Source organism: Vombatus ursinus, unplaced genomic scaffold (assembly GCF_900497805.2).
Source record: "Vombatus ursinus unplaced genomic scaffold, bare-nosed wombat genome assembly UNPS02011700.1, whole genome shotgun sequence".
NCBI classification, from domain to species: domain Eukaryota; kingdom Metazoa; phylum Chordata; class Mammalia; order Diprotodontia; family Vombatidae; genus Vombatus; species Vombatus ursinus.
Window position 1 is genome coordinate 6,034,268 of NW_020951478.1, and position 12,373 is coordinate 6,046,640.

Genomic DNA, 12,373 nt, shown 5'->3' on the forward strand with positions numbered 1-12,373 from the left:
AAAATCAGAGTTCTTTTGAAATCTCTCTGCTCCATTGCAGCATTAATTAATTCCACACCCTGACTCTTCTATCCCTAAAGGATAATGAATGATGGGATTTCCCCCTACCTGCTGACTTAATTCTGACATCCATCATAACATTATCCTTTATGGGTTTAATCATGAAAAACTGCAGGGTTGCCTCAGTATAACTTTGGCTCATGGGGCTCATTCTCCCTACTGTTGAAGGAGTCGCTACCAGAGGCCTACCTCTTGCCTCTGGACATCCATGTTCCAGACCACAATGCCACCATCTCCTCCACATGAGATGAGCTGTCGAGTATGTGGAGCATAGGAGAGAGCCTGGACTTTGTCACTGTGAAAGAAATGGAGTATTAGTGGTAGGAAAGGATGGATGGCAAACTAAGGCCTTGAGATAGAAGCTTTCATTTATTCAGCACCTACTATTAAGCACCATTTATTTATTTATTTTGGTGGGGGCAATTGGGGTGAAGTGACTTGCCCAGGGTCACACAGCTAGTGAGTGTTATGTGTCTGAGGCCAGATTGGAACTCGGGTCCTCCTGACTCCAGGGCCAGTGCTCTATCCACTGTACCACCTAGCTGCCCCAAGCACCATTCATTAAGTACCTACTATGTTACACACACACACACACACACACACACACACACACACACACACACAATGTTATATAACATGTTGTGCCAGGTCTGAGAGAGGAGCAAAAATAAATAGTATATGGTGTTTGTCCTTAAAGTACTCACTCCTTAGCTTCCCAGGTTTCCTTTAAGACTCATATCAAAGGGGCAGCTAGGTGGCACAGTAGATAGAGCTCTGGCCTTGGAGTAAGGAGGATCTGAGTTCAAATCCAGCCTCAAGACACTTGACACTTAATAGCTGTGTGACCCTGGGCAAGTCGCTTAACCCCAATTGCCTCACCAAAAATGGAAAAAAAAAATACTCATATCAAATCCGACCTTCTACAAGCGGCCTTTCCTGGTCTGCGACCCTCCACCCCCTTTCCTCAGAAATTACATTCACATTTTTGTTTCCTCTAGAATGTGAGTTCCTTGAAATCAGGAACTGTGTTTTTTACCTTTCTTTGTATCCCCAGTACTTACTAACACAATGCCTGGCACAGAGTAAGCCCTTGGTAAATGTTTTGATTCACAATCAAAAGTATAATAAAAATTGGAATAGGATAAGCATGTAAAAGATGTATAAAAATTCTATAGGATCATATGAACGGGGGTGTAGGGAGGTGGGAATCACTTCTAGCAATGGAAACCAGGATGCTAGCATTGAGTTGGGCCTGGAAGGATGGCTAGGATGTCAAAAAAGCAGAGATCTCAGGAAAATCAAGCAATTTTAACCAATAAGCACATACTTGTTTGTCCCCAACTCCAGCTCTTGTTTGTGATATCTGAAGCTACTCTCAAATAACTAATAACCTCATTTTTGGCGGGTAGCAAATGAACTTAGCCCTTGTCAAGGTGGGGCTGTTGACTGAGTTTCTGGTCATTGCACTGTCTAAACTGTCAGACGAGGATGTTCCCAGCTGGAACCTATCTTGTCTGGCTCCAACATTACTGATCCATGACCTCAGGACCTGTGATGCCCCTACACATGTGTGTGAAAGCAAAAGGGAAACTACACCAGGCCAAGCAGATCTGTTTACAAGCTTCCCTTGATTTGGTTACTAGGACCACAATTCATTTGTTAAAAGCATCCTCATATATACAGGAGGTAAAATAAAACCAAATTAAACCATGGAAGGAATTACTTTGATATTCCTAACTGGCAGCAAAATGCAGCAACCACATGACAAATTTATAATTCATTTGACTGCACAATGAGCCAGTGACTGTTAATAATCAAAGGCAGAGTTCAGGGGTCAAGCCCTCCAGCAGTTGCCTGACCACCCGTGTTAATAAAGCTGCATTGGGACTTCTTCACTTAGGAATAAAACAACCTGCAGAGTAAAGCAGGCTTCCTCTCAGTCAACTTCCCCAGTTCTACAGATGAAAGATTATAAGGAATTAAAATATTCCTTCCTTCTCCCCTCACGTGCCAAGTGATATCACAACAGGCTCCCATTCTAGAAAGCACCAACATAATGGCCTTTGTTCAGTCGTTTTTCAGTCGTGTTTGACTCTTTGCAACCCCATTTGGGGTTTTCTTGGTAGAAATGCTAGAGTGGTTTGCCATTTCCTTCTCTAGCTCATTTCACAGATGAGGAACTGAGGCAACCAGGGTGAAGTGACTTGCCCAGGATCACATGGCTAGGAAGTGTCTAAGGCCAGATTTGAACTCAGGAGGATGAGTCTTCCTGATTCCAGGTCAGCTGCAGACACTTTATTCACTGCACCACCCAGGTACCCCCAACACAATGGCTATCATTTCATAGAAACCCCCAGGAGAACAAAAGCTTGGAGCACAAAGAAACCCATTTCATACAACCCCTAGGATCAGCTAGGTCCTAGGACTATACAGTGGCTAGTCCTTCTAATCTCCTTTACCATCAAGCCTATAGGCAAAGTGTAAGGAGATCCTTCCAGAAGAAGGACAAAAGAATCTGAATCTTCCTTACAAAAAATAGACCTAAGAAAGGCTAGGATCTGGGAGAATGATAATTTCCTCTTAATCCCCAGGCATTATGTAGAGGCAACTCATTAAGAATCCGGTGAATACCGAATCTAATTCATGACTCAAGAGCAGGTTCTAAAGTCTTTAGGGTCCCAGCCGGGTCTATAAACAACCCAATCTTAGGGAGTTTTCTAGACTTCTAAGGCTCACTTAGATGTATAGAGGATTCAAGAACTTTCCTACTTAACTTAGGGATCCTCAAGAGCAGTTCTTTTTTTTTTTTCCCTAGGCAATTGGGGTTAAGTGACTTGCCCAGGGTCACACAACCAGTAAATGTCAAGCATCTGGTCTAAGGCCGCATTTGAACTCAGGTCCTCCTGACTTCAGGGCTGGCGCTCTATCCACTGCACCTAGCTGTCCCATCAAGAGCAGTTCTTAACCCTTTTTGTGTGTTCTGGATTCCTCTGGTCATCTGGTAAAGCCTATAAGACCACTTTTTGGAAATGTTTTTAAATTTATGAAATAAAATACATAGGACTGAAAGTAAATAAATTATATTAAAACAGTTATTTTTTAAAAGGTAATTAACTATAGGTTAAGAATCCCTGCTACAGAACAAGGTAAGATTAAACTTGAACCCCAGGCCCCCAAACAAGTCCCATAGTCCTGGAGTGTGAGATTGAAGCATTCTTTGTGCTTAGTGTACATCAGTAATGAATGCCAATGACAGGTTGTGTCTCTCAAACATTGGTAATATACTACTGGTAACAGAAGATAGACAGACAGACGGATGGATGGATGGATGGAACCAACATTTCTTAAGCACCCACTATGTGCCAGGCACTGTGCTAAGTGCTTTCACAAATACTACTCCTTTGATCCTCACAACAACCCTGGGAAGTATATGTTGTTGTTGTTATTATTATTATTATTATTATCCTCATTTTACAGTTGAGAAAACAGGGAGACAGAGGTTAAGTGTCCTGACCAGGGTCACAGAGCTGGTAAATGTATGAGACTAGATTAGAAATCAGGTCTTCCTGACTCCAGGCCCAAGTCTCTGGGAGCTAAAACACTTAACTCCTTCAGATAGAAAGACACGAAAACATACAGAAATATACCCTCAATGTGGCATAGGTAGAGATGATGGAAATATCACAGTTAGAACCCTTGAATCCAGATCCAGACTTGATTTAGTTTATGTCACTGACAGTTCTCAAGTTTATACTCTATGATAACTAACATTCCCCAAATCTCAGTGGTATAATAATTCAAGAAGATTAATAATGAAAGAGAAATTTATAATCCCATTATAAACCCAATGCATTGTGGTCACTTGTATTTTTCCTTACTCTTGTGACTGGATGAGATGACTCAATTTTCCCATCATCTTCAAATATGGCTTCTTGGTACAAAGGAGAGAATGACCAATTTTCCCAAGTTTATTAATGTCATTAGGCTTTGTTAGGCTTTTTCATGAATAGTGCCAAAAGGAAAAAAACTTGCTAGTTTTAGACACGGTTAATCTACAATTATTTGATTTTGTTTTAAATCAAGGTACCATTTAATATAATTAAAGAAACTAAGATATTAGGAAAAATAGCTACAAAGTATTAGAGATTGTTAACCTGAAACTGATTAAGAAACTGAGTATTTTGTAAGAATGGAAATTGATACATACATTAGAGTTGCTGATTTTGTAAATGTCTAGTGAAGTATTTCTACAACACCTATCAGATGCTCTGACAAAATAACTAATACATTAGATGAAAATAGCCAGAAATAGAGGAATCCTTTCTTTGCTTCTCCTCCCACAGTGCAATCAGTATGTTTCCCCATTTGCAGCAAAGGAAATGAAAGCTTGAATACACTATGATCGCAAATGATATTATAGAGAAATATATTTTTGTGTATGGTTTTACTCAAACCTAAAAGTATTTTAACATGAGTCAAATTATGTCTTCACTACTGCCTAAATCAACTTTATACTAAGATGAGATTTCTACATAGCAACTAAGACAGCTAAATCGATTTTTGATTTCTGAAAATTATCCTTGAATTAAAACAAGAAAAATAAAAAGGTTTGTTATTTATGCTCTTAGGAAAAGCTACTTGATAGTTTTCAGTAAGATGACAATGTGTAAACTTTAATAATTCTTAAAATTAAAGTGAATAACCAAAATTCAGCAAGTAGTCTTACCAGTAGTTATTCCTTCAAAATGAGGCTTCCAAAAACTGTTTTATTCTAACTAAAATACACAATAGCCAATTTAATAGCCTAATCAGAAAGCATTAAATTCAGTGTCATTCATACTGTGATACTGCATCCCTCATAACTTATCAAGGAATTTTCTAATTCAACTTTTTGACAGTCAGCAAGTTCTACAAATAGTAAGGTGAATTATGTTTTATTTAGAAGGCAATATGTAATACTAGAAAGAGCAATGGCTCTGGAGTCAAAGGAATTTTAATCCTGCCTAGGATGATTACAACCTGTATGACATTGGGGGAGTCCCTTAACTTCTCTGGGGCTGTTTCCTCATCTGTGAAATGTAAGTGATGGACTGAATGGTCTTTGAGCTATCATCCTACAATTCCATGACAAGACCCATAAAAGGTATAGTACTAAGCAAGTCAGGGTCTGTGGTACATACAGTATAGTGGACAGAGCACTGAACAAAGAGGAGCTGGATTCTAGGTCTGGTTCTTAGGAACCATGCAGATTTGGTTGCTTACCAACTCTTTGGACCTTCATATTCTCTCTGAAAAATGGGCAATAAATATTTCCCTCCCAGGTATGTGAAGAGTAAATGAAATAATGTATATTTTAGAAGTACTTGGAAAAAAAATTAAAAAAAGAAAAGACACCTTAACAAATGAACAGTTTCATTATGCATCAACAAAGTAGCCATTTTTCTTTCAAGAGTGGTGGAAGTACTCATATCCCTTCCTCCTGACATCTGTTCTTTGGCCCTGCTTCCCAGATGCTTTCTTTTGGCTGTTGCTAACTCTATTTTATTTCTTCCAACAGCCTCTTTAGCCCAATAAAAAGGCTATGCTTCCACCCAACCCACCTCCTGCAGGAAGCCTTTCTGGATCCCCTTCATGCTAATTAGCTAATGCTAATGCCTTCCCTCTAAGACCACCTCCAGATTAGCCTGGATATCTGCAAATAGATGTCCTATTTGTACCTGGTGGTTAGCATATTGACTTTGCCATTAGAATGGATGCTCCCTAAGGGCAGGGGCTGTCTTGCCTTTCTTTGTATCCTTATGACTGGAACACAGTAAGCACTTAATAAAAGGCTGGACACTTGACCTACAAGCCTGGACTTAAGACCCACTAAAGCAAGAAGCACATTTCTGGAGCTCCAGCTAAGCTCTTTTAACATAGAGGATTTCACATGCTAAGGCCTAATCAGTGACTGAGCAAGGCCCTTTACTGCAGCCTCCAACTGAAAGGTTTGTCTCCCGTTCCTTCTGTAAAAGAACAAAGCAGCTGCAGCCCGGGCAGCAGGCTGTCCGTGACTTACTTGTGTCCTTGGAGCTCAATGGCCGTTCCTTTTCTTCCACCAATGTCCCACATGATGACAGAGTGATCAGAACTGCCAGAGAATAGCACTCGATGGACTGGGTCCCAGCATAAGGCTGTCACCCCTCCTACAAGAGGAAAGACATGCTTATATACACACATACAGTGAGGAAAATAAGGTTTCAAAGAAGATAGCTGATGGGATCCCTAGAAGAGGAAACCTCCTAGGCTCTGTGTGTACCTGGTAGGATTGACTACAGAATAATGGAAAAGAGTCTCTGGAAACCAGACCCATTCTTTCATCTTCTCAACAAGAAAGGTACTAAGCCTGCATGTACAGTGTGACTAGCAGTAGCTTTTGTAATACAAGACAGTGAGGAGCCTAGGAACATACCAGGGCAACTGGATGGTGCAATGAATAGAATACTGGGCCTGGAGTCAGGAAGATCTGAATGAATTCGAATCCAGCCTCAGACACTGCGTGACCCTGGGCAAGTTACTTAAATCTCTGCCTCAATTTCTTCATCTGTATAAAGATAATAATAGCTGCTACCTCTCAGGCTTGTTGTGAAGATCAAACTAGATAATAATTGTAAAGTACTTAGCACAGTGCCTGGTACAAAGCAGGAGCTATATTTGATGTTTAGTCATTTTTCAGTCGTGTCCAACTCTTCATGACCCCTTTTGGGATTTTCTTTGCAAAAATAGTAGAATGATTTGCCATTCCCTTCTCCAGCTCATTTTACAGATGAGGAACTGAACCAAACAGGGTTAAGTGACTTGCCCAGGGGCACACAGCTAGTAAGTGTCTGAGGCCACAGTTGAACTCAGGAAGATGAGTCTTCCTGACTTCAGGCCTGGCACTCTATTCACTGTGCCACCTAGCTGCCTGGGCGCTATGGAAGTGTTAGCTATTATACAAAGGAGTATTCCTGATAGCTGTTGTAACACACTATCCAAAAGATTTCTTATCTTACTTTACTATCCTACAGAAACTGCTAGAGAGAACAAAAAGTGCTTTGTGTTTGTCTCCGAAGAATTTTTTAAAGAGATGGGAACAAAAGTAATACATATGTGTGTGTATACATGCATGTCACACATACACTCACACTCTCTCTCTCTCTCTGCTTCTTCGTCTGTAATGGATGATTTCCACTTTCATGGTTTTTCAATTTTAAAAAGTTTTTTAAAAGATTTTTTTGAAAAGTTTCTCTTCTACAATGCTTTCTCAGGAGAATTTTTTAAAGAGAGGAACAAGATCTATCTATGTACATATACATATATTCCAAGTGACTTGATTATAATTAATAGCTTTTGAATATATCATCATTCTCTGCTTTTCATTGTTTCTGCATCATTTTCTCCAATTTACCCAGTTAATTTATTAAGCCTGTTCTCCTGCTTTTATCTCTTCCTCACTTCCTTCAGCAGTATCCTATTTCCTTGACATGATTTAATACAAGTTATCACCAGTCTTTTCTCCAAGTCTCCTGCTCTCTGAAACTATCTTCTGAATATAAATTTCTCTTCAATTTCAAATTTTATTTAAAATCGTTCCTGAGAGATCACATAAAGAAAAATCATTATGCATCTCATCTCCCCCCTCAGATCTGCCTACACACACACACAATTGTCAATAATATTTTTGTCACACTTGATCATAAAAACAATAAACTGCAATATTTGTTCATTCCCTACAATCTCAAATACAAAATTTTTTTTTCTACAAGTGGGACTTCCTCTCAACAAACAAATTGCTTTATTATAAACCATGCACAATGGGAAGGTTTTTTTTCTTTTTGGTACTATAATTTTCAAGATCATGTGGTAATAACTTTGGAAAAAGTAACACACCATTTCTCCCAATGATTACATTACTGATTTAAAATCTTTTTAGAATTATGACATCCCCTCATTTAAATTTTCTTTTATAACATCTCTCATCTTTGACTCTTTCCCTCCCCCATGTTCTCTAGGGTATATTTTCATTAATTTTTGAAAATTTTGCAATCCTGCTTAACATCATGTGAGCATAGCAAAACCAGGGATGGAAATAACTAGAAAAGTCTACAATTGGAAGAACATTTACTTAAAGTACTTTTTTCACAACAAGAATGGCTGTTTATATTCACACCTTGCCAAGCACTTGTCCTGGGTTACCTGCACCTCTACTCCTACTCACATACTGCTGAACAATCCTGGAGAAAGTCTCATAATGTGATGGCTGAGTTCACTACAAATTTATGTTATTGAAACTCAAATAGGCCCTCACTACTGCATAGAAATCTCTTTATCCTTCTTCTCTAACTATCACACTTTCCACAGCAGGATCCTGTGATTTGTCCATGTTTAAAAAGCCAGTAAATGTCTGAGATAGGATTTGAACCCAGGTCTTCTGTGCCCAAGATTGGCACTCTATATCTACTATGCCACACTATCTTTAGGATATTGGAACTGTACATGTCCTAAAAATCTATTGTGTCTTACTTGGGAAAGTCAATATATTTTAGAAGAGAATAAACTAAAAGCGTAGGAAATAAGAAGAAAACTGAAGAAGGCCTCACACGTCACAACCTCCGTGTTACTTCCAGTACAGCATCTGATGCCACAGGATCAATGTTAAGAGTGTGAATGCGTTATAAAGCTTGAGGACACCCCTGGACACTCCTCGAGAAAATCTGGTCTTCTAACTAAAGGTGCACTTTGTATAAACTGAGTCACTGGAAACAGCTGGCCTGTTTTCACAAAACTAAACATACCCATTTAACTTTGCTTCACTGAAGAGCCTCCCTGGAATGGAAATATTTATTTGGTATAAGATGTCTTTTCTAGTCTTGTGAGTTTTTGTTTTGTATAGTAGTATTTCAATAGGTCTTATAACAAGTTATACCTAACACTTTTAATGCATATTAAATTAGGTTGCCTTAACGGTATTGTAGAGAGGCCTTTTTTCTCCTATAAGTCCAATTTGCTTATTCTAAACATTATAATCTTAGAAGTTAAAAAAGATTAATTAGCGAGGCTTGTCAAGGTCTGACTTTTTCTCCTCCCTATCCTTTTAGGTCAAAGTGATAGCTCTGGTAGAAGATTCTTTGGTCCATGCAAACATCTCAAAGAAGTCTGCATAGCCCTAAAAAATGTTCCTGTACTTGCAAAAAAAATGAAACCAGCAGAGGGAGCATAAGAACACAAAACCAGTTAGTTCCATGTCTCTGAGGAGTTGAAATGCTATGCTTTGGCCTTTGGGTATAAAGATTTAAGGGATACTTAGGCCACTTCCCCAGTAATTCAAGTTTTGCTTTTTATAAAAGGACCTAGCTAAGGATCATGTAGCTTAGTACCCTAAGCTACAACCAGGACTAATGTAGTAATTCAAATGGCTACTTCATTCATTCTATCTATTCAAAGCTGGTTTAGTTCAGCACTGAACCCTTTTTGAGTTAAAACCTGAACCAATGGGGTACTGGTCATCTTCAGGGATGACCCTTACCCTTCCATGAATGTGGTTCATTCTTTGATGGGATTGGAAGTGGGCCCTGCAGATACCCAACCAAAATGTGATCTTCTGTTCTACTAACAAGAACATTAACCTAGGGTAGTTGGGGTACCCAGAATTAACTCAGTTTTTGCATCTTTCATTAGAGACGTGAGAATCAGTTTGGAATTGCCAAGAGAGTTGTGATCCAAAGTAGGCCCCATTGGCTTCCCATGGTGCAGATTCAAAGCCATGAGTTTCACTGGAACCAAACTAATATTGGAAATGAGAAATAACAATAAGAATAATAATGATATGTGAACCTAAGACCTGCTACAGGTTGGTCAGAGACTTCCCTTTGGTTCTGCCTCCTTCCCTCCCTACCTCATTGAGATGTTAGAAAAAATAGATAAGAACGCTGTCAACTTGAGAAAAAACATAAATCTAATTACAGCAGTACAGGCCTACAATCTATACAATGTAGAGGCCACTCATGGTTTACAGAACAGTTGTAGAGGTCTGCTTGCTTCTGTTGGCAGCAGCACAAAACAGAGAGAAATAGTTACAGGCCATATATTGTAATAGACTGATTAAATAATCAAAGCAGCAGGCTGAAATCTGACCCTGACCCAACCAGAAGAGTAGGCTATTGTCTTAACTACCCTTTACTTTGTTCTTAAAAACTTTACACTCAACTTGGGTCTAAAGACATTTTCATAGGACTATGACAAACATCTAAAAAGAGAAAATAAACCCCAAACACCCATCTTCAAATGCTCCAAGTCAGAGAAACTTTTTCCTCCTGTATTTGCTTTATGGCAGTTATGAGGAAAGGTTACAGAAAATGGGATTGCTCCACCAGAGCAGAAAGTTAAAGAGGGTTTATTAATGTCCTTTATTTGCAAAGGGGTATGGGTTGGGGAATAGAAGAGATATTATCAGGCAGAGGAGAATTTCCTTGTAGTCATGGCTCTTAGGGGCTGGAATGGATTTCATCATTGAAAAATAGAAAAATATTAGGGCTAGAGGGTGCCTTTGGATTGTCTAGTCTAACTCTTACTTCCTAGATGAGGAAACCAAGGCTAAGGGAAGCCTCCCTCCCCCAAAATCAGGGTTCTTTTTACCACACTATGGTGCTTTAAAAAGAACAAATTAAATTTTATTGAAATCTTTTGTTTTTAACCATACAGTGCTGTTGTAAAAGTAATCTGCAGAATATTATCACTCATTCTCATCTGTTTAGACTATTGTTAATATCGTCAAAACTATGTAAAAAGAACCATGATAATATGGTTCTCCCAATTGATACATATGGCACTGGTGGTCTCATTAAGGTATCTATCCCTTTCAGTTGTTTTTCCTGCATACATTTTCAATGCCTAAAACAATACTACCTAATCAACCAGATCGTTTCCCCCATTTCACATGGAAGGGCAGCATGGAACAAACAGTGGGAAGAGGACCTGCTTTGGAGTCAGGGAACCTTGGGTTCAAATCCTGCTTCTGATGCTTAACAACCTGTTTCTGATACTGTGACCTTGGGAAAATCATTTAACCTCCTTGGGCATCAGTCTTCCTCATCTGGAAAAGGAAGGTCTAGGATTAGATGACTTTTGGGGTCCTGAGAAGTTCTAGATCCTATCTTCTCTTTCTTCCCCTCAGTTTCATTCAAAGTCCACATCCAGGTCTTCTTTCTCTAGAGGCCTATCCCTGTCCTGTAGCAATTAATGAATGAGTAGACCAATCTATCTAGCAGGTCAACAAAGTTAGATACACAGGCAAGTCAATTTCCAAAATGCAGTTGAAAAAGCTCTGGCTAAACGGGTCTTAAAATACCACAAAAACACTTAATGATCACATGTTCTGTGGTATGCACGTAACAACTATGAAATAATTATAAAAACTAGGAACAATCACTTCTCTAATAGCTCAATCATGGGCTGAGCACAGATATATTATAATACCTACGCAACATAAAGCTGGACATATTGGGTGGGTATGATGTGGGTAGGGAGACTGGTCGTACTTTCAAACCCAAAGAGTCTTAATGCAAAAGCTAAACTAAGTAAGTTTTTTTAAAGTAGTTTAGTTGAAAATAATGAAACATTTACATATATCACACAGGTCAACCAAACTAAATGTTCATTACATACAGAGTGAGAGTAAGAGACAGTGTAAACAGTTGTATCCTCCCATCCTCTCTCCACAGATTTGGGCCACTGCCACAGTCTCAAACAACATCTTACTAATGTCTACCAAAATAAGCTTTCCTTAATATGGTATGAAAAAAACAAAATAACTATCATTTTCCAAACAGATTGATGCCTCTTATGTTGTGACTGCTATAGAAAAATGCTGACATTTATCCTATTGGAGCTGTCTGAAACCAGAACGTATAAGCACCCAGCACAACCACACAATCAGAGACTGTGGTCTCTCTACTTCTATATATGCACCCTCTCTGCTTCCCTCACAGGCTTGTGCTCTATAATCTCAAGGTGGTTTGAGGCGGTATGTGCCCTGATGCCATATTTTGATGACTGTTCTCATACCTACCTGTATGTCCTTTGATTGTTGTGACAAGGCTGCAGTGTTCTTGCTCCAGTTTTAAGATTGTAACTTGTCCTGAATGGTCGCCTACAAACACGTGTCGGGTATCAACATCAAATCTGGTATGGAGTGTTAAGGGATGTTTATCAAGAAGAGAAAAATGGATGGAAAGGAAGGAAAGAAAACATATTCTTTTAATTCTTAAAAATCGTGACAAAGAGAACACCAAAG

At 39.0% G+C, this 12,373-nt stretch overlaps 1 protein-coding gene across 2 annotated transcripts in view; it reads right to left on the bottom strand.

Annotated features, from left to right (window-relative positions):
- WDFY2 (WD repeat and FYVE domain containing 2) overlaps positions 1 to 12,373 on the bottom strand; it is a 158,569-nt gene that overhangs the window by 19,494 nt on the left and 126,702 nt on the right. For both annotated transcript variants that reach the window (XM_027856891.1, XM_027856892.1), the window contains exons 6-8: positions 12,149 to 12,261; positions 6,119 to 6,245; positions 250 to 355 (exon numbers count right to left, since the gene is read on the bottom strand). In XM_027856891.1, coding sequence (XP_027712692.1) covers positions 250 to 355; positions 6,119 to 6,245; positions 12,149 to 12,261 — 346 coding nt within the window. The remainder of the gene's footprint in view (positions 1 to 249; positions 356 to 6,118; positions 6,246 to 12,148; positions 12,262 to 12,373) is intronic.